Source organism: Pararge aegeria, chromosome 15, assembly GCF_905163445.1.
Source record: "Pararge aegeria chromosome 15, ilParAegt1.1, whole genome shotgun sequence".
NCBI classification, from domain to species: domain Eukaryota; kingdom Metazoa; phylum Arthropoda; class Insecta; order Lepidoptera; family Nymphalidae; genus Pararge; species Pararge aegeria.
This window is the reverse complement of record NC_053194.1, coordinates 7,149,689-7,173,755: the sequence shown is the minus strand read 5'-3', so window position 1 is coordinate 7,173,755 and position 24,067 is coordinate 7,149,689. Positions and strand designations below refer to the sequence as shown.

General features: G+C 34.5%; 1 protein-coding gene across 2 annotated transcripts in view; it reads right to left on the bottom strand.

The window, feature by feature from the left end:
• LOC120629777 (solute carrier family 22 member 4-like) overlaps positions 1–24,067 on the bottom strand; it is a 66,654-nt gene that overhangs the window by 21,846 nt on the left and 20,741 nt on the right. Inside the window, exon 1 of one of the 2 annotated variants that reach the window (XM_039898816.1) lies at positions 9,089–9,297. The exons of the other annotated variant lie outside the window; for it this stretch is intronic. Within the exon in view, the coding sequence (XP_039754750.1) occupies positions 9,089–9,161 (73 nt within the window). The 5' untranslated portion in view covers positions 9,162–9,297. Of the gene's footprint in view, positions 1–9,088; positions 9,298–24,067 lie in introns of those variants that run through there. 2 annotated transcript variants of the gene reach the window in all.

Genomic DNA, 24,067 nt, shown 5'->3' with positions numbered 1-24,067 from the left:
TGAATATAAAATTATACAATACATCATTAGTGCATTAGTTTTTGATCCCAATATTATTGCCTAATCTGGACTATAATTAATCTGCTTTAAATTTATGAAACACCTTTAAGGAATTAATTACGTAAATTTTGACACCTTCTTCATAAACAAAGTCCGTACTTTTTTAAGGCAGGGATATCATTAGATCCTTAAAATTGGGAAGACTAAATAATACAAGATTATAAATTATAACATTTATATTATAAAGTAATGTTTTCCATGAGTTTTATAATCGCGACCGAGCCCTAAATTTGTCAACAACTGCAAGTAATGCAGTATTACGAAAATATAACTAGACCACCAAACTGTCCAGATGGAGACGGAAGCTGTCCATAACAATTTCTTCGACTGAGTGGGTATTTTTCCGGTATTCAACCATTTGTTTATCATCCTAGCCCACATTTGGACGGGCAATAAACCCAGATTTAGGACCGATCTATCATCAGCTTCCCCGCAGAACAATCTACGTCTACTCAACTAGTATAGTGTAAACCACAACTTCTGCGTTTAGTGGATTTTAAAACGCGGCGGAAAACTTAATTGCCCTAAAAAGAAACCAGCTTGTATTGTAATGTTGAAAAGTTTAATGATAAATGAAAGTTTATTGATAACTATTTGATTTTTATTTACATTATTTTTGTCACTTTTATTTTATCACTAGTGGAGACACAATAAAGCTGTTTCTTAGTTCATTGCAGGGTTTAATTGTAAAGTGTGGTGATAAATTAATTAATAATAATAAATAAATGTTCACCGCTCAGACTTTTATTAAGTTGTTGCTTGTTGAAAGTTCTTTATTAATTATTTTTCATATATTTTAAGTCTGGAACTGTCTCGTAGGTATAGTGCTTAGCATCGGCGACCACATGACAAGAGGTACTGGATTCGATTTTTGGAGCAAATCAAATCAGGGTTGGTTAAATGGTTAGGTATAAATGTTTTTTTTCTCAACCAGCCCGACGATAGAAAATTAACGTTGTCCACCCACGTGCCTCGGAGAGATCGCAGATTCAAGTTTAGTATAATTAACATGTGATACTAATTATTAATAGTTTCAATACGTATGTATCGGTCGCAAGCGTAAAAGGTTTATGCTCTAAAACTCTCTCTGCTTGGAAGCCTTTCTAATTTTAAGTGACAACTGGTGATAGCAAAAATAATACCTGCCCATATTTATTGTTATCTGCATCCTAGCATGGCACAAACCGCTTTTTTAAGTTAACGAGTAGATAATAATATTTTCAATAACCACAATAAACATACATATATATATATATGTATTTGTTTACACTCCAGTCTTGTGCCGCCCGTGTCCAGTGAATCGCTGCGATTGCCTTGATGTCATTGACCTAGTACGAGGTTTACCATCGCGCAATACTCTGCATTTCAGTGCGGGGTATCTACTCCAGTTCTCTGGAACTCGAGTTTGGAATGCGAGCTTTTGAATCAAATTTTTGACTTCGCCTTACTTTGATTTTAATTGGTCAGGAACTCGGAAGTTTCTTTTAGCATCACAAATGCCTTTATCTTCATTATGATCGCGGAAGCAAACATCCCACGTAAACTTATTATAGTCCGAACCATATTAATTTAATTTAAAAACAATAGCTCAATTTTTCAACAGCCAAGGTGATTCCCATTGTTTGTATAAGTTCCCTCGAAAAAACCAGCCCAAAAGAGGCTAAAAAATAACTTAGACTTAATTCCAGAAACATAAATAACACAGACAACATAAATAAACAAACAATTATAAGGCATATTCGAGTACGCGTGATGATATCAGTTGATTAAAAAAAACTGGCTAAGTGCGAGTTGGATTTCAACACAAAGGAAAATTTGAAATTCAAAATGAATTTATTTAAATAAACTCCTAAGCACTATAAGGACCTTTGGACTCTTAAATATCTAGAAATATACATTTTGTTAAACACTCATGTTTAAAATTCATGTTCATGAGATAAACATGCTGACAGACAGACGTGGGCGGACCGATGGATGGACCGGTGAACAGGCAGACGGACAGCAGATGCTGAAATAACCTTATGGGTACGGAACCCTTTAATTACATGAAACTTCCAAATAACATAACATACAATTGTACGTAATTTGGTTTTTAAGGCTTGTTTTTATTATATTTTTATCTTTTCATATTTTATTATATTATATTATAATTATTTAATTTATTCTAGAATCCGGCCATACTTTTGCTATGGCTCAGTGCATTTTAAGTTTTAGAATGTTTTGTTTCCGTAAGAATTCGATAATAAAAAGATTATAAAAATACAAATGTAACTTAACAATTCAACGATGTGCAAAAAATAACACAAATTATTAAATACTTTTCGAGGTTTTCTAACACAAACGTACGGACGGTGATTTCTATAATTAGATTATTTAACATACGAGCAGCGTAAAATAGATTATTTATATCATACAAGGAGCAGATTAAATAGTTTTATCCTTTTTCCGGCCGGGGACTGCTATTTTCAAATTATTTCCATAAACTAAACCGGGAAGTTTTAAATTCACACAGATTGTATTTCTACATGACAAAGATTATTTTATTTTTAGTCTGCTATTTACAAATCAATGAACAGAATATACATTAAACACACACATTTAATTAAAATGCGAGCGAGGCCTTTTCTACCCCTTGAATATCAAACTATGACAATTAAATTGATCTTATGATGAATTATGCTTTACGTACAACTATTCTTCTAATACCAATGGCTCAGAAAGCTATATAAAGCTATAAGCGGATAGTGCGGTGAAAATAAGTAATTAAGATTGTGCTTCCTTTCAATAGCAGCTTTAAACTATGCTTGAACGTTGCCTGCTATAACTAGCAATGTATAGTGCTTTTATGTAGAATACAAAACTGGAAGAAGCCATTATAGCTTGCCACTGATGCATGCGCTACCCTGATTGCAAAAACCCAACCTATTTCGAACGACTCGACCAACAAATAGGCATTTGAACTGTATATTGTATCTATGCATTAGCTTTCATATGAGGTGAATGTTAGATTGCTTAGTCTTTTTCAGATCGCTGTAAATAAGTTACTTCTAGTTACCATCATCATCAACCTATTACCGAGTTACTACATGGAACTGGTCACTTCTCAAAATGAGAAGGGTTTAGGCCGTAGACTGCTGGCCAAGTCTACCAGTCTTACGGCAAGTGTATGCTGGCCGTAAGCTGCTGGTAGACTCGGAAGACCCTTGAGAACATTATGGAGAATTCTCAGGCATGCAGGTTTCCCCATAATGTTCACCTTAGCCTTACCCACTAGGCTACCTCTGTTTCTACTTACGTTGAAGTTCAACAAGTACTAGCTCAACTATAAGGGCGTAAAGTTCACTGCTGGGCAAAGGTAACTAATAGGAATTTCTATTTTCTTCACTTCCTAGTGAGCCCCAATATCGAGCGGCCTATGACTTCCCTAATGACGGCTGATTCTAGAGGGTCAACTTTTGGACTAGTATCCGATGGAGACAAATTAATGCATTTTATTCTAGGAGTTGCCCGGGACTTCACCTGCGTTTATTTGCGTAAGGAACCCTATCATGCAAAAAGAATGTTATCATGTAAAATTTTACCGATATTAAGCTCTCAGGAAAAATAACATCCTTTGTCCATCTCTAGAATTAAAGCTTATACATGTGCTAAATTTTATTATGAGTCGATGGTTGTTAACAAACAAACTTACAGAAAAATACACTATCGCATTTTTAATATTAGTACAGATTGGATTTGGATGCTATTGCAAGCATATGAGCTAGGTCGGTTACCCTGGTTTTTCCAAGTGTCTCCTTATGTCTTTGAATCAATACAAGATAAGAAGTATTAAATAGAATCGAACCCAGGACGAGTTGAACTCGTGATCTGCTTGAACATGCTCACCACAAGACCAACGAGGTAGTAAAAGCAATTAAAATAGTTATTTCAATGTTGCTAGTTGAGCTGCTAGTGGAGGCAAAATTTCCTCTTTGGCAAAATAACTACACATATACCTACCTACTTTTTCTACTTTAAAGGTGAGGAAGGAAAATTATATAATCTATCCTCTATTGTAATAGAGACAATAAAAATAATTAAGTGTCAACCTACACAATTATTATGACCGGAAACAATTAATAAATAAGGATGAACAAGTTGGACTCTCAATTTATTTACGACTTCCTTTCTTTAAGGCTCCCATCCCTTTTAAAACATTTGGACCTATCTGTAAAATTGCGTGTAACAGAAGAGCAGGTGGAATATGGAATTAATCATTTTTTTAAATTTCACTTGTACTATCTTTAAACTACAAGTACGTAAATTCATGTATTTTAAGTAAGTCTATAGGCAGCAATCGGAAGGCAGATTCTACTGAGAAGAACCCGGCAAGCGGGAAGACTTGCTCTTTTCCATCTTCAACATTTTACAATCATTATTCTGTCTTGCGACAAATTAATAGTCATGAAAATTAATAATTAACTAGTGTTGGATCATTGTTGTCTCTCTGTTGTACTGATGGATATGGTATTTTGAAGTGATTTCATAATACCAACGTCGTCGTCGTGTTTTCACCTAATTAACTTACTACCAACGGGGGTTTACCAACGCAGAGTCTTGCTGTCCGGGCTAGAAATTCCAGTTTGCATTGGGCATTCCAGTGGGCATTGGGTTTTCGAACAATGTCTGCCTTATCGGCTTATATATTTTTGGATCTTCGATCATATTACTGACCTTTCTTATTTTCGTTTTATCTCTACCCTGTGAAACAACTATTTTAAAGCAACTTAGATTACTGGAAGAAATTTTCGCATTTTCCGTATTCCGTTCCGTTAATTCCAGCTGTATTAGAACCTATTGGTTTGGCGCGGAGCGATTGCAAGAGACCTGATGGTATGACGCTCATACCTTGGAGGCTTGGAAGGTCACTTCTGTGGGATGCAACTTGTGTTGATACCCTAGCTGCATTACACATCCAGGCCACATCGTCAATGGTAGGTGCGGCTGCTTCCAATGCCGAGCAGGCCAAGAGGCGTAAATATGAAAACCTGGATAGCAGCTTCATTTTTGTGCCTTTTGGAGTAGAGACTTTGGGACCGTGGGGTCAGGAGGCAAGAGCCCTTTTCAAAGAATTATCGAAAAGGGTTATCGAGTCGAGTAGGTGATCCTAGAGCGGGCAGTTACCTTGGCCAAAGAATTAGTTTGGCCATCCGAAGAGGCAATGCTGCCAGCATCTTAGGAACTGTGCCTCGCTGCGGTGGTTTCGAGGACGTTTTAGATTTTATTTAGTTTTAAATAGTTTATTTTAGGTTATATTTATATTTAAAAGAAACAATATTACTATAATAAAGTTTTTCCTACTTAATGTCAATTTTAATTAAATTCAAAATTCATTTATTTCAAGTAGGCCTAATATAACACTTTTGAAACGTCAAGTCTGTCTGTGTGTAGTGACTCTACCACCAGTTCGGAAGGCAGATTCTTACGAGAAGAAGCCGGCAAGGACCTCAGCAGTTGCTCTTTTACAATATCATCAATTATCATAAAAATACAGGGTAATTATTTTTAAGTATATGGCAATATTTTTTTAAACAATGACTTCCGTGGATATGTCGGTAAAGATATTGGAATCTAGCTACTTACGTATTGAGAAAGGTGATAAATATTGCCATGTTCGTGTATCTTAATGACATTTTAAACGTTGATTATTTCTTTGCGACGATAAGTCATTAAAACAAAGTTAAAAAAAAAATGATGGTTTGTTGCTTAGTTTAATTGCATTAACGATTTCCTAGTTGTAACGTTTTATTATTAACTAATCGAGTCTTACTTAGCAAGTTACTCTTTCCTTTTGTAATTTAAATGTTACTATCTTTGGTTTTATACTTATGTAATATCATTATGGGTATAATGATATAGAGATTATATCTTCTTTGCTCGCTTAAAAAAAAAAATGCATAATTTATCTAGCGTGTATATCGTGGCAAGTTAACTTTGATTCTTGTTATTTTTTTTATCTAATGTTGTTATTTTAAGACGTGAGCCATATTTATGGAAATATATGAAAATAATGATTCTGGTCACGTTTTATTATTTTTCAAGTAACTACGTACCTAACGTTCGATGTATTGATGTAACATTTGCAACATTCAAGGACGTCACTGTGAAACAGCTCGATTCAGTTATTTGTTTTCCTATTTTGTATCACATTATGGTTTTTCTATACAATAGAAGATGGAATAATGAAATAAAAAAATAATTAGAACTACAAATAATTGTATTTGTTTACACAGGCTGTTATATTGGCGACGGTGAGGTTAAAACATTAACTGTTATAAAAATTTGTTCTATGAACAATGTTGTAAATATTTTTAGACTGGAAAAAATGCACTAGTTAAGATATTCTAATTCTAGGACTGAAAGTTAAATACAAGTCTGCACTCGTAGGTACGTAGTTATGAGTTATGGAAGCATACTTTGTATTTTTATAAATTCTATAATATTTTCATTACATTTCAATCAGCAAGATAGTTTTGACTTAGTTTTATTAATATGTAGGCTCTATTTGCTAATCTAACTTAGAAAACCTTATAATTATTGCTTATGGAATTCATTGAACTTGTTTGAAATCCAGTCTACTTTTCAAAATACCAAATCGGTAAATATTTATGTAGGATAAGGTCGTATAAGAAATATATTATGTTGAGTGGGAACAATTATTATAGATTAGATTCTGCTAAGTGCTATCAAAATGTTTTATTCATTTTATGTTTTTATTAAGGGCAAGTAATATTGCATCCCATTTTACTCTATTTTTGCTCTAAGCTTATTAATTATATTCCTATAAACCTTTAGAAAAATAATATTAGTCGGTAGTAACTATTATTTATGGTATTTATATGGTGTTATTGAGGTGCATGTATAATTGGCTGTATGTCTCCTTGGTGTTCATAAAAGTTTACTTTCTTTTTTTCCTTGTGACCTCTACCAATTTTAGCCGTAGATTTCCGGTTACATATTCATTTTAAAGGGTCACCATGTTAAAGATTTCCAAGTGATCTATCACATACAACTAGGAAGTTATAAGTAATGTGTATTTTTTCTTTCCTTCAAGTTATATGCACCGATAAACTCAACAAGTTGACTTATCGGTCAACAAACTTTATTGATGACGCGTGTCGGAATAATTGTGTTAGACGGTAAACTTGTAAAAATATGGTAAGGAGAGACATTATTACGACTTAACGTGCATACTTCATAAAAAATAATAAATATACATCTAGCTACGCTTACTTTAGGGCTAGATGGCGATGTGTGTATTGTCGTAGTATATTTATTTATTTATATTATTCTTTGCACAGTAAAACTCAGGAGCACAAACGTTTTTGTAAAATTAAACGGGGGTAAACTTCTCCTATTCCATGTTCCCGTGATTTAGCAGGTGGAAACGTTAATTCTATACCTCGTTAGGGGATATAATCCGAGGATATAATTTTTATCTCGTGCCCGTGCTAGCCCCCCGCAGGTGTTGTATGAGGCGACAAAAGAAATATAACTGAGAACTGGCAGAAGCGTCCTTCGTTCTGGTTACCACTATCATCTCACATCATGGTGTTTTTTGGGTAAAAACTCCGTTGGGAGACCTCTAGGCTAGAAGTGAACTTTTATAGGTTATTGAAGATTTAAAATAAGTACAATATATAATAAAATAAGTCCAAGTGAGTAGCTTACTGGATTAAGAGGAGCTATTCTGCTTAAGATCCTCATGAGGTCTTCAGGAAATTTTTAATTTGGTAATGAAAAAAGGGAGCATTGAAATTAGATATGCTAAGGTGATATCCAGTTACTCCTTTTTAGCACTCATTTGGAGGATACCTCCAATAACAAAAATCTGTAAAGTCATGAAACCAAATTTCGTAGGTTATATAAAACAGGGTAGGGAAAAAAAATATGCCAGGCGCTCACTCATTCGAATATCTGCCTTTATTGTAAGAAACTCTAGGTATTTGAATAGAAATAATTACTATGAGCTAGTTTAAAGGCCCAATAATTGGAAGGCGTGGTTCAGTTGCGACAACGTTTTATTATACAAAACGTTTGTTAAACAACATTGACCTAGGTCGGTTGCCAAATGTTGACCTGGAAATGCTTCAAGGCTTAGTTTTCTTACTTTACGTAGGTCCTTGATTTGTTTATCAGTCTCCTGTATCCTATCCTATAACCAGGGCAGTAAAATTAGACTGTCCAATTATACATACTCTTAAAGAACACACTGTTACCAATTCGTATGTCACTCGAAAAGTAAATTTTTAAGTAAACGAGTTGCGTATAGCAGTATTGTTAAAATTAAAGTTTAGATAAATAGAGTTAGAGATATACCTTCGACGTCCTCAAAAATAATTATAATTCTGACACTAAACTTAAAGTGCTTATATTAAAATAATAAAGGCTTAAGCAATGGTAGTAAGTAAGCCTTAGAAGTAGGTAAATCTGAACTTTCTGATGAAGATCCAACATTATATTTTGATGTATAAAAAAAAAACTCTTCTGCCCTTAAACATTAACACATAGAAAGCCCTATGTTTGTACTACTCTCTCTTTTGCCTAAGAAGTTAGGCATCTTATTAAGAGATTTCATTCCTTTACGATTGGCATAGCAAAAAGTCCTGGTTATTTTGTCATACACTTAATATACCACATTTATCTATAAGGTGGAAGAACGAACGATCTGTTAAAATAATTTAACCGCAATAATAAAGGTAGTCTATGTTTAAAAAAAAGGATTGTATTATTATATACTTAAAAATAGCACCTACTTTTTTTTACTAACATTTTATTAAACATTTACTTATACATATAAAACGTAATGGAAGTAAATATTTCTGAGGAAGACAGTATATTATTTTAACCCGAAAATTTTTAATTTTTTCCAGTATGGTAACTGCTTGCTATCAATGATAAAAATTACGAGTAAGTTTTTAGATTTTACATTCCTTGCAGGATAAACGTCAAATTGAAAACAGTTTGAACATTAATGAAAATCACTCACTTTTGAATAGTCCCATTTTGAAGCACTTTCTCATTAGATCCGGCAGAGTGTTCAATTTATTGATGTCGCCCATTTATGATGATCATAAAACTTATACAGAATCCCTTTATTTATTGCGTGCGTAATTTTTCAGTACATGTTACGTTACGTGCACGCGTGTAGCACCGTGGTCCGAAGCGCTACGAACTGTTAGTTGCGACTGAAGTCGGCAAAGGCAACTCGGGCGCAGGCGACAAGTGTTTTACGCGGCCTCGCTCATTGCCACTGCACGTAAATAATCGTAAGCGCCAGAGCACACTAGGGACTCTGTTTTGTTTATTTTGTAAGTGTTTTCTAAAGGGAGGAAGTTTCTAGTACATTCACTACTTACCTTGTAGCTACTTTTTATTTTATAGTTGTGGCTTTCTGTTTAATAACTAAGTGTTTTATTGTGGGCTCTGATCTCTGACAACCATATACAGAGGTTCGACTAATAAGCCCGAAGCAGTCTAGAAAGAGCAATTGTTTTTTTATTCTTTTTTTGAACACTACAAGTTAGCGCATGACTACAATTTCACCTGGTGTCAACCAGGTGAAATGTCAAGTGACAATGCAGTGTAAGATGGTATAGGGCTAACTTGTTTGGGAGTATGGCAGTTTTAATAAACCCATACCTCTCATCGGTTTTTAAGCTTGGCGGCACGTCGTTGTCAGTAAGTAGTGTGGTAACGAGCCACGGCCAGACCATAATTATAAGTGAGCGTTCCTGGATTCGATTTCCGGACAAGGACAATCAATTTGGCAATTTATTATTGCTGTATTTTCTTTGGACTGGTCTACAATGTAGAAGGAATACTCACTTATAAAACAACACTCACCACTGCATCAGGCAAGTCGTCAAACAAATTTAGTTTTTACTGAAGATGCTCAGGGAAACGTTTTTTCGCTCTTTCGTCCTTAGAGGTTTTACTTCATAGTGTACCTCTACCTTTGCTATTCGAGAACTGAGACTAGAAAATATAATCCTTCTGTGGATTTTTTTAAGATTAAACGATTTATTAAGAAAAATATATTGAGATAGTTTATTATTATATTGATGTAGAATATTTACCGCCCATACAAAAATTTGATTTATGATACATATCAACTTATTATTCGGTCACTAAAGGGCACGGGTTTCCTTTCAGAATGAGAAAGTTCAACAACGCGGCTGGTACAGTACAATATTGGTTGATAATAATTAGTAGGCAGAGCAATATGAAGAACTCACAGACATGCAAGTTTCCTTACGATGTTTCACAACAAATCATTTACAAGAAATCACATTTCACTTGCCATAACGGTGAAGGTTATGGCAAGTGAAATGTGATTTCTTAAAACGCACATAACTCCGTAAAGTTAGATTTGCGTACCGCGGAACCAGCTTGGACCCCTCGGAAAATAAGGGCGTCCTCCTAAACACTGGGCTGACACCGCTTTGTATGACATCCATAACAAGAAAAAATATTATGGCGATGTGAACAAAAGACGTCATATTGTAAAAGCAATCTCTTAAAAACAACAACCTCTGGTGAAAGGAGGTGCCTGACCAGAACGCGGGATAATACAAGTAAAAAAAATATATCTACTTAAATATTAATAACACACGAATCATAATCTGTTTTTTTTATTGCTTACGTGGTTATAAATATGGGCCTCAGACTGAAACAATTAACAAAATATATATAAAAAATATTTGCACGGAGGTTAGTTTCGATTTTTTTCAATTATATATTATATTATTTAATATTCCTTCCTATACCCTTATTCGATAAATCTTTCATAATATCATTACATCTCAATTTTTGTTTGCAGGGTGTCAAAATATACGTCACAAAATGCACGGGAAATTATACGTGGTACATTATTCAACATATTACGTAGAAATTATTCCTACTATATATACAAGGGAAAATAAATTATTAAATATTAATTTCAAAATCAATATTCTTAGATCTTTACTCTGAAAGTCAGTCTTTTCTCAATAGTTGTACACCAAAGTCAGATTTATAAGCATCTGTATTCTCAGATTTCTCTATTTCAGATCTTTAAATTTAGAATTAAGGATTACGGATTGCCAATAAAAAATGCATAGCTGTTTTCTTATCGGGCGTTTATAATTTAAGAAATTAATTATCACTCGATTTAACGATGAAGGAAAACATCGTGAGGAAACCTACATGCCTAGGAGTTATCCAAAATGTTTTCAAAGGCTTGTAAAGTAGCAATCTCTACATAGCGGGCGGGCTACGTCCTAAACCCTTCTCATTGTGAGAGGAAAATCGTGCCTTGTAGTGCTTCTATAATGATGATGTTTTCACACTTGGATACGTTGTTTCTTTTTGTTGAACTTTATCTAATTATTCTAAGTTCAAATATCGACCCTCCCAGTTTGTCCAACAATCCGCCACAGCTCAAGATTCAACACAATCTCTTCTAATTCAAAGGCAGATTGCTTTCCAAATTTTTATTTATCTATAAAACTTGATATCTGCATCAGTGATAAGTATCTACATATTTAACTGTGAATAACATGTAACATTATGTTGAGTGATAAAATTACATTGTATTTGAACAATAACCAGTAATTGCCATACGTACTATGAGAGCGTTTAATAAAATAATGTTTACTACATCTGCAATTCTACTAAAGGCTCATAGTTAAAGAGCTAAATATAACGCAAGCAAGAAAGGTTCAGGGGTGGCACTAAGAACGTTGATGCCTTACACCACTTCTGAAGTTTAGGCTAAATTTATTATTCATTTAAGTTGGGTCTGGTGGGAAGCTTTGGTCGTGGCTAGTTACCAGTGCCGCTAAGCGATTTAGTGCGATGTCACGTAGAAACTTATTAGGGGTATGGCTACCATACTCCCTAACAGATTAGCCCGCTACCATCTTAGACTGCATCATCACTTACCACCAGGTGAGATTGCAGTCAAAGGTTAACTTGTAATGAAATAAAAAAAAGCATTTTTTTTGGGCTTTCTATCAATGCTCCACTGCAGGTCAAAGCTTTTAACATCCACGCTACTCCAGTACATAAAGGAATACATTGGTTATGATAACTGGAACCGACGATAACGTTGAAACATTTGTCTCCAAGGTAGACATCGCAAAACTAACTTCGAGTTTGATTGAGATTTTTACCACCCCACGATTTTCGACCCGACCCAAACATCAAATCCAGTGCCTCGTTCTTACTAACATGGTGAGTATAAAATATCTACGAGGCAGTCATTTCAAGGTTAGACCATCAAAAATAGTACCAACTTTTGGGCTACCTATGAATTACGTCACACATGTGTGATAATCTGAGACAAGGACGTTCGTCACAACAAATACAGTGACTTGGGCAAAGAAGCCTCTAAAATTCAAAAATCATTCATTTCCTTAGGTATAGTTGGAGTATGAAAGGACGAGCACTGCCATTGAAGTTGTCTACACGGGTGCACTAGCAATGAATCCGTCAGGGAATAGTGAATACCATTTTCAACCGAGCCACAACACCAGAGTCCCTAAAAAGAGCTACCTATACGCTTATATCCTAAATGATCGCGTGATGGTTTACTACGATAAGCATGGAATTGAACGAGTGCCATCTAGTGATAAAACTCACACATGTCTAAAGTAAACACTAAGTCCAATCTGCTGAGCCTAAATCGACTAAGAAGTAGAACTTATGGATGGCAAGGTTTAAAACTAGCACCAACGCGACAGTGAGTTTAGCCTGTTGTCGTGATTACCTCGGCTTACGAACCTTCATATTTCCTTATGTAAAATGGTGAAGCAAAATATCCTGCGTCATGTCGCTAGTGTGACCTAACAGTAACACGTCTCGTTGAATATTTATCAAATTAAGCCCGGCTGTTGTCACAGTTGTTACTTTAATTTGAAAAGTATATAAAAGAGTACTCTCGGAACAAAACACTTAGTCGTTGCAGAACCAATAACCAAATTATTCTTGTTGGCCATAATGAGCCATTTGTAATTCCTTCATACGGATTTACCTATATGTTACTATCTTTTATGTTAAAATAAGTAAATGTAAATTGTGTGACAATTGTCACCAAACGGATACAAGGTATAAATCGTAACTTTCTAAACTTAAATAGATTCTCGCGTAAAGCTGGACCTCGAAAGGAGATTTACCTGATAAGACCCCGCGTCCCATTGCTCCATTTTAAAAACTGTGCTAACGATTTGAATTTTCGTCACATGAAACGTTACATACGTCTCTAAATTTTCATCAGTGTTTCAGAGCTGGCATCTGTAGAAAAATGTCAAGCCCTACTTAATCTATAAAAATAAATAAAATTGAAGACCCTTTGTAGCCTCAACATAACAGCTTTTTACTTATTAATATATAGAACAATATTAGGAACAAGACAGTTTTCAATTTATATTTTTAGATTTTTAGATTTTCACGGACTTTTCACTGGTAGTTTCGTCATTCTTACATGGCTTTCAAATATAGGTCTACCTTGATAAATAATATTCATATGAGTGTCATTATGTAAGGCTTATTTGAGGTAAGGCGTACTTAAAATATAGAATATTTGTGTTTGTAACAAATTGTTACCACCAACTCGGCATCGCTATTGATTGTCGTGCTAGATCGCAAGGAGTTAACATCATTATCTCTTGTGGTACTAATATTGATATTTAACAATATGGCTTCTGCAATTAATATGTATTAATTACAGAAGCCATATTGTTAAATGATATTATAACATCAGTGAGAAATTAATGAGGCTAATGGATGATAACAGTGTACAGCCGCCGTTGGAGTCAACGATATGTTTTAAGAATAAATTTAGAAGAAGACTTAAGGCCGAAGTCAATAAGGTCAATCTAAATCAAAAATATTCAAAGATAGCAAAGTTAGAGCCGTTCTTATAAACAAGGAATTGGTTTGAAAAGGATTAGCCAAGGATTTATACTAAATTTAACCTTTGACTTGGAAGCCTTTGGATTTGACCGATTATTATTTCCAGTTATTAGTGTAAAAAAGGAAAGGTTTTATGAAAGATTGGTTGACGCCAAATTGTAAAAAATATGATAATGGAAATAGGACTCCCATAAGGGTTATATGGCGGATGATAGTTTATTTGTTAAAAAGTGCTCCACTCAGGAAATATAAGACAGATTTTATTTTCATTTGATATTCCATTTCACATGGTAGCATAAAGTGTATTTAACATCACGTTAAATAGGAGGTTAGGTATATAGGTATCTTGGGAGGCAAATAAACGGAATAATAGCGCAGGTGGGAGAGGAGGCGCGATGGGTTTTAGTTGTGTAGGATAGTGGAAGGGAAGAAAGTGTGTATGGTAAACTAATCACAAGTCGTATGGGGGAGGTCGTTAAATAATACTTTTGAAAACTAAATAATACACGAATAACTACAATGCAAACTAGATAACACAAATAAAATAATACTAGTAATAAATTTTATTTCACCTCTAATGGAACACTGACGCATTTGAGCCTAATATGTAGGTAAGGTTATGGTTATGCATATACCACAAGACAGCTGTCAGGCCTTTTAAAGATACTAACCAATGGTCATAAATATTGATTGAGAATAATTATTTTATGTTAAAATATAAATCCTACAAAGTAAACACCAAAATGTTTCCTGATTAATGTTAAATTTCCCTTTCACATCACTTTTTAATTATGCTTCGCGAAAATAGTAATCAACAGTTTTTTTTTATAATTGCCTTCGTTCAGTGCATATGGATATGCATTCCGTATGCTTCGATAGGATTCTGTAGGCAAATTTGCTAGATATACTTAAAGTATTTACTTAAAGTAATCTATTAAGGTAATTTTTTGAGTTTCACACATATCGTATATAAATAGAAATGAAAAGCTAGCACAGTTTCGGTGGACGTAATGTCATTCTTAAGAGAGATTACCCAACTACGCGGTATATATTAGGTATAGTGCACAGGTGAATGCGCAAACACAGGTGCACTCTATATTCTCTCACTCTGTTTATAGTCCAATGCATCCGAAAAGAGATCAGGTCCGGGGCACAGGGGTGGATCACCACAAATTTCAAAACTCTGGGTTTGTTCTAAGAATTTTTAGACAGAAAAACCAAATCCTTTTTAACAGGCTTTTACGGGCATCGAGCCAAAGAGCTCGTGATCTGAAGTCGAAAATTACTCAACACTAGACCAACGAGGCAATTAAATTAGTAAATGCTATTATAAATATTACAGGTACTAAGTTTAAGGAGATTAATCTAGTCAAATTTTTTTGTGTGCAACGTTCGATGGCTACCTATATAAAATTAATTTTGTGTGAGTTGGTGTCCCCAAGTTATGTTGCGTGCACTCAAACAAGGGAGAACGTACACCATTTTCCTTCACGGCATACGGGTTGAAAATTCCGTAATGGCTTATTCTGTTCATAAAATAATCGTTTTTAGACCGCGTGATGGTTCAAGGCTTCAAATGTTTTTTCTTTAAAAATGGAGGACTGTACCCAACGGGTATGCCTGAAACCCATTCAATTCATTAGTCAACCACGGGCCGTAGTGTAGACTGTACACCCCGCATTTGAAGACATTATTAAAAACACTCAAGCAAGCATGCAGGTTTCCTCACGACGTCTTGCTTCACCGTTAAAGCAAATAATATTTAATTGCTTAAAACACACATAGCTCCAAAAAGTAAACTAGGTACCCCAGAAAAAGAAAATAAAATCTTACCCATTACCCTATCTCTGGTGGGAAATTAATAAGCGAATAATGACGATAATACAATCATTCGTATTCAATTCGAATCAAATTGCAGGGGCTCCTAGGTAAATTACAAGTAGATGAAAGTACTTATCATATAATAGTAAATAACAAACTTTGAAATGCAAATGTTATTTTAGTTATTGTCACGTTGACTATTACTTGGGTAAGATCGCACTGCAAAATATTACCGCGCGGTCTGAAGTTAGTTAGGAGTGCCACTAACATTGGTATTGAGTTATGCTGAACGCCAATGTGAGGAATTGAAAAGTAGTCTGAAGTGGCATTTTTTTTTATATTAATAATTTATGGACCTTTCAGATGACCCACCTAATGGTAAGGTAAGGCACACTTTCTGCAACGTGACCTGATGTTTAAAAGTTCTTTACTTTGAAAAGTAAGAGTTGCCAGAGACCGAACTTGATAACCTTAACACTCTCACCGCCATCCATATATAGATTTTTTCAGCGTTACAGGCCATGCGGTCTACCGGCGGCCGCATCTTTGCCCACCAGTGCAGGCCGCGGTGAAAAATGTTTAACGAGTTTACCAGGCCGTACGGGCGGCTGGCGGGCTCACAATGTATTTTTACTAGCAGGCCGTGCGGTCCGCTACGACCTCGTGATTTCATATTAATTTTGTAGTGCGTGGCCTGCTATTACAGAAAAGTGAAGCAACCAGACACAAAATTTACTTTTATACCTACAATTTAAAAAAAAAAAAATTGCTCTATCTTAAAATTTATAGGATTTCTGGGGGTTTATTACAGAAATAAAAAAGCTATTTTAAATGAAAGAAAAATGTTTTATTACATTATTACTGCCTTACAATAGCGCTATGGAAGTTAGCAAAGCATTCAGAGCACACACTAGGATTTGAAGGACAAAGTAAGCACACTGTATTTACTTTCTTTGTTACTTTACATGCTTCTACACTGGTCAAACCTTCTTCTCTCTTCTTTTCATAGCAGTGGATGCATCTTCTTCTTACTATTCTGTTACGCTGATCGACCAACGTTGACTTTCCAAATCGGTGTCCAGCTGAGCAGTCCTGGTTAATTCGACCTTGTCTTCTTTGTTGATCAAGACCCATCAATGTACGGCAAATATTTTCTTTGAATGTGGTTATGGTATATTTTTTAGATGTTAGGTTTTTCGAATTTTTGAACAAAATAAAGGCATTGATTAGTGATGTGCTAAATAAAAGCTCTATGGCCAATTTCTGAAACCAACGCAAGCTTCTCCTTGCAGGGTTACAATAACTACCCATCTGATCTGAGTAGTCAATAGCACATTTATGACGATTATAGTCCGCTATCAGCGTTGGTTTCATAGTCACTTTATTGCGGTTTCTCTTGCTGCGCACGCTGACAAAACTAGGTGTATGCCGAGTTGATAGAGCCAACACATCACGCTTGTCTTTCCATCGTAGAATTAACACTCCGTCATTATTTTCCATAACACAGGTCTCGCCTTTCTTTAGTTTCTCTTTCAATAATTCTTTTGGTAGCCCTTTTCTATTTTTTCTTAGAGTCCCCAACAAATGGGTGCTTTTTTGGAGTAAACTATTAGCCAAAGTGACACTTGTATAGTAATTATCAGTAACGATACTTCTTCCAGCATTCAGATATTGATCACTGAGTTTCATGACTATTTCACTGGATACGTTTTGTGTGGTTGAAGTGGTCCTTTTGCCTTCATATACAATCAAGTCATAGGTATATCCATCGTCGTCGCAAATTTTAAATAATTTTATGCCATACTTATGTCGTTTTCCAGGTATGTATTGCATAAAAGCGATCCGGCCACGAAAAGCTACCATTGTTTCATCAACGGTAAGAAACTCTCCAGGTGTTTTGTATTGGCCAAATTTTTTTGAAAGGATCTCGACGAAGCGTCTTATTTTTATGAGTCGATCTGTTCCCGTCATGCCAATATAATAAGCATCTTCGAAATGCCAACATCGAAGTAATAATTCGAATCGGTTTCTACTCATTACTCTTTTTGCAACATTGTTTTCATATAATACGTCTGTACTCCAATAATCACTAATTTTTGGCAGTTTTTTGAGCCCCATCCAAATCAGTAGCCCGAGAAATTTCTTCATTTCGGCAGCATCACAATCGTTCCACTTAGACAACCGACTGTTTCGTGTTACACGTTTGAGTATTTGTGTTTTTATTGCGTATGAATTAGTCATTCGTACCATTAAATCAATAATCTCATTATCCAAAAATAAAAATAAAAAGTCTAATTCAGTTTGACAATCTGAACCAATGTTTTTCATGCCTGGGTCAACAGTAAACGGAAACTGTTTTTTTCTTGAACCATCTGATAACGGTATATTCCAGCTCGAATTCGGTATGCTCCGACATGGTATGGCTTCTGAAGAATGTTGATGTTGGTGACTGGTGGATAATTCTACGCTTTCTTCAGATGAAGTTGCATCAGAATACGTGCACATGCTTTCCGATTCTTCGTCTGTAGGTGGCTGGTAGTCTGGGTCATCTTCTGAGTCCGACATAATAATTAAATGGAAGAAATTCACAATAAAACGATGAAATTCCACAAAACGCGCGCCAAAATGCGACCGTTACAAGCCGTGCGGGCGGCCGGCGGGCTAATGATTGTTTACTAGTGTGGCGTGACAGAGTCGATAATTGTTTTAAGTTATAACGGAAATTTTGTTAGATTTTGGCGCGAAAGATTCGGTACGCCGGCGGCCCGTATGGCCTGCTGATCTTGCCAAGTGCAACATATAGATGGCGTACTCTACTCGAAAAGATACGTCCCGCCGGCGGACCGTATGGCGGTGAGAGTGTTAAAAGAGAAGCCGACGTCCTAATCACAAGGCTATTACCGCCTTGAATATACCTAGTATATAATATAATATGACAGACTGAAATCTAACTGTAAATTAAGACAGAAGATAAATCATACGATGTGAACACTATGTAGGTACCTATTACAAAAATAATGATCTTATGTAGGTATATCTAAAAAGTATGTCCAGAGTAAATCCTCAAAATAATTGCATATACTTATATAAGCTACAATGACGCAATTTATTAAAAAAAAAGAAAAAAAAAGGGTAGTAAGTATCATAGTCAACATATCATTACGTTGTAACTAATACACTAGGAACTGTTAATATGTACTTAGTTAAAAACAGCTACCTAATTATTTGATAGATATAAATATTGGATGTGTTTGGTGTGGAGAATAAAGATTGAAGAAACTCCTTGTTTTCGCGGATTAAGCGTTTTTTCAAAAGCTACCTAGGTACCTAAATAACGAAAAAATTAGTAGTGCGTGCTAGACCCTATAAGGCGTAAAAAAAATGACGTAAATAAACAGTTTGGCTTACTTTTATTTAGAATTGGTATCATTTTTAAGTAAATGATGACCGTTGTTGTTAGAACCTCATAATTTCGGTGCTGTGTTTATTTACTTTGCAAATATTCAAAGTTAACAAAGGTACCTACATACAGGATGGAAACGCTTTAATGTCTGTAATCTTTTTTAACACGTGTGTAAGGTAAGTCTATGAGATCAGTGTGTGCAAGTCCTAGTATTTTAGCCTCGTCACCTGGTGAACATGATTACTTAAACAAGTACCTAATAGCATTAATCATTTGAACCATCTACGAAACGAACAAACTATCGCAGCCCTGAGTGGCCTAAACTTTGAGCATAATTTCTAACAATTAAGATCCAGGTGAAATAAAAAAAAAATTACAGTGCTCCGTATGGCCATGAAATATATAATTCAGTTAATTACTATTAATAAATATAGTACATGCACAAAACGTACAAAATTCGGTAAAGCAAAATTTAAAATAAAATACGCAAACACAGAAAAATACATGCACGCACACGAAAACTTAACCTCTAGGCTCTAACGCCCAATAATAATGCATAATTTAAAAACTTCCAACGAAATCTAATCGAGTTCGCCGAAAACACTAATAAATCTTTAGGTATTTAAAATATTAGCAATGGTGGCAGCGAGTAAAAGAACTCTTATTATACAAATGTTCCACTTGAACAGTTAACACACTTTATATACTTTGAGTACAAATTGCTCGTATAAAATCTGTAGGAGAGTTGGCTTAGCGGGCCTTATCATAAAAAAAACTTTGACTAGAACGACTACAAACCACTGCCCAGAAATTATTGTTATGGAAAAAAAAATTACTACAGCATAATGATAATTATGTACCTAAGGACTGAGTTCTTATTGCCAAAACTTTCTACACTTGCCCGCTCCACGCACGTATTATTCTGAATTTAAAATGAACTTCTGGTACTGAATTTATATTTGAGGCTTATATCGAATACCTGCACAATATATTGAAAAATACTTAAATTATTCTGCTGTATATTTACACAAGGCATGATTTTTTGCATAATCGTCTTTGGCAAGCGACAGTAGAAATTGTTACCTACTGAAATATTTCGACAAGAAAATAACACAGTTGTTGTCAAAAGTGCAACGAACTTGAGGTTTTTATTATGCTTGCTAGCGGAGCAGAAAAGCATTCCAATTTATTTTAATTAATTTTATTCAAATACAAACTTCCGGGATAAGAGAGAAAATGTTTTCTTTTAGATTCTTTATGACAAATGAAAAACTTAATTGCTGTTTGTTAGTCTCACTAATACTCGAGACCGGCGGGATAATTTGGCTTATTTAGGTATTAAAATATTCATACGTTTAAACAGTTAGGAAATATAGTAAATCAATACAAAGTGTACTTTTCAATTTGGTACATTTTTTGTACAATTTTTAGTTGCTGTAATATAAAATTGTGTTTATATAAAATTTAACTAAACAAAGTAATTATTATTATTTTTGTCAAATTATTATAAGTATTAGAATAACGAGTAATTATTCCCTCATACCTAAAAAGTTTTTTTAGTAAAAAAAACCTTATAAAAAACAGTTGCATTAGAAATAGGTAGGTTAGGCTTTTTCTGCCGATAGAAAACTATACATAATCGGGTAAAGTGGCTACCGTCTACTGCAATCACCAAATCAGCTGAGCGTGGTGGTAATGGACAAACCCTCCCGTTGGGAGAGGCCTTTACTATACCAGCTTACGGTTAGAGGCTATTGGTGATTGATTGATGGGTACAGTGAATATAAACATATATTCAGAAATATGGTCAAGACAACATATCTTTTCGGTTTGGAGAACTATATAGATACTAGTTTTTATTAAAACAATGGAATAATACCTATGTTGTTTGGAGTTAATTTTAAAATACTCATAATAGCATGAGAAAATGGGTGTGGACCCGTTTTTGTTTTTGAGGAGCCCTAAAAACATAGCATGTAATTAGGTAGTACTTACCCAAACTTAGTCACAGTAAGGCAATTTATAAGTAACTTATTCAGAATTACTAATGTAATGATGAATAATTAGCTAATGCTATCTATGTTAAATGAATATGTTGCATAAATTCGGTATAAATGCTTAAGCTCTGCATAAGCGTGTTAATATTCCTCTGGGTTTCGGAGCATCGAGGAAAAGAATAAGAAATCGTAAGCATTTTTTTATAATAGATATTTACGATATGTTTTCCATTTTTCTTACTTGACTCATAATGTAAACAATCTTTTAACTTTTGTTTACATAATTTTGAGAAATAATTAAAAAAAATACAGTCATAGGTAAAATCTCATTTTTATGTGATGGTAATTTATTAATTTCATTGTAGAGTATTTTCTTTAGTGAAAAAATTTCAAACAAATTATGTGTTTTATTTTTTTTATAACTTGTCTTATTATGTGAACCATCTTTTAATTACATATCAGTGTAAAGTATGTTCTAAAATTCTGTATTAATCGGTAAAAATACAACTTATTTTTTCCTTAACTTTGCCAGCAATAGTTATAACGTACTATTTACTTTCTTTGTTTAGGATGTAGGTTAGTAAAATATAGTTATAATGTATGTTGATAGGTGCATCAAAATCTACGCTAGTGCATTAAGAAAATTCCTGTAAAACTAGTCGTAAGTTGAAAAATAAATAAAAAGATATAAATAATATATATATATATATATATATATATATATATATATCTATGAAAATCGTATAAAAACATTAATATTTGATTTTGTTCCAGATGCAACGCTTCATAACAATTTGTGTGTTACATTTCCTAATCGCATTCACGCACGCAGGTGAAAATGGAACATATTTTCGAGAAGAGCGATCATTGAGTACAGATTCCATTCACCTAGGACTTAAATCTCTGTTATCTAACTCTCTTGGAAACCTCGAGGCCATAATCACTTTTATTAAGACACAAATAAAAGGTGTTGTTTTAGACCTAGGGATTCAAGCTTTTAGTTATCTGAAATCGATTTTACACGGCTGCAAAGTAAGGATATTAAAGAAACTGGGAAAGTACACAATTTCTGATGTGTTTCACTTGATATTTAATGGCGTTATTGAATTCGTAAATCATGATGGAAATGAAGATACCCAAGAACAAAAGCCAGGAAACGATAAAATCGCAGAAGCTTCAAACTTTGAACCGGAAAATATCCTACCCAATCCCTATTTATTGGAGAGATTAATTATGTCCGGTAACCAATGACTTCGTAAATATGTTTGAATAGAACTACATTGTAAATATTTACTTTAATAGCCATGTAATAATTTATTGTACCTACCTACCTAATAAACATGTTATTTGATAAATTTTATTTTAATTTTTTTTATTTCACTACAAGTTAGCCCTTGATTGCAATCTCACCTTGTGGTAAGCTGCAGTCGAACATGCACACCACGACACCAATGAGGCAGTCAAATTGCGAATTTGCGATTAATAGCTATACGTTATCATATAACTATTTCATACACTTATTAATTTAAAATAATTACCAATATATAATTGAAGAGTTAAGTTCCAATATTTTAACAATGGCAAAAACGATTCTTCAACTTTTTTGCTATTATTATTTTAAATATTATTATATAACAGTAATAATATTTAAAAGAAATATACCGATTCATAGTTCATTCATTTATTAGTGTAAGTATTTAGTTGTTGATATTTTCAGTTTTTGTATGTTGTAAGTTATTGACTTGACACAGTTTGGAATTTGCCTGCAAAAAGTTAGCAATATATTATATTGTGCATTAAAAAATTGCTATTGCTTTTTTTAATGCACAGCTCGCTAGTTCGCTTTTGCTATTATAGTATTGTAGGCAACAATAATTAGACGTGTGAAATCCGTGCATTATCCGTACTCTTAACTTTTAGCCTTTCAGAGACCCTCAAAGGACATTCAAAGGCAAAATCGCAAAAGAACTCTTGGTTATCCAATAAAAAAACATAAGTTTTCGACGATAACCGCTAAAAAGTTTAAAAAACAACATCTTGACGACGTTCCTGGCGCAGTAATAGGCGCTGTGGTCTTATAAGTAAGAGTTCCTGGGTTCGAGCCCGGCAGGTAAAGTTAGGGAATTATTCCTGAATTTTCTCTGGTCTAAATCCTTGACTGCAAACTTACATCTTGGTAATTCATGACGTAGTCTAAGATGGTAGCCGACTAAACTAACTAGGTGTATGAGGCACCCGCACGTTTTGGAAAGTTTATGCGGCGACTTTTCTCATTAAGTAGATAATTACTACTAACTAGTAACTGTTACTACCAACAGTCCACCAATCCGCACAAGGCCAGCGTGGTGGACTACGGCCTAAACTCTTTTCATTATGGGAGGAGTGCTCTGTAGTGGGCCGGTAATGGGTTGATATGATAATGATGATGACTACAACCTACAACCGACTATAACTATATACTTACTATCTTACTACTCTACTTTCTGTACGGGAATCGCGGCGCGGCACGTTATATAGTGTAGATACTTGGTCTTGTTTATTTAATTACTTGGTATGGCAGTTTTTTAAACCCATACCCCCTTTTTTTTTGTAACAGAATAAATGCCTAATGCATACCACTCCGTTTGGGAAAACGGAGTGGTTATGATGGAAACCCACTAAAAACTCTGTGTGTCCCACGACAGACCTATAAGAGAGGGTACGGGATTCACTTGCGTATTCACCGCACTCTCACCAAAATATTGACCCCCAATGTATGGGGCCTGTTCACTGCTGAATCCTGGAGGATTCGGCAGTGACCAGCCCATTGAAGATGCCATGTAGCGTGCGTTTGTTACTTAACAATCATTCA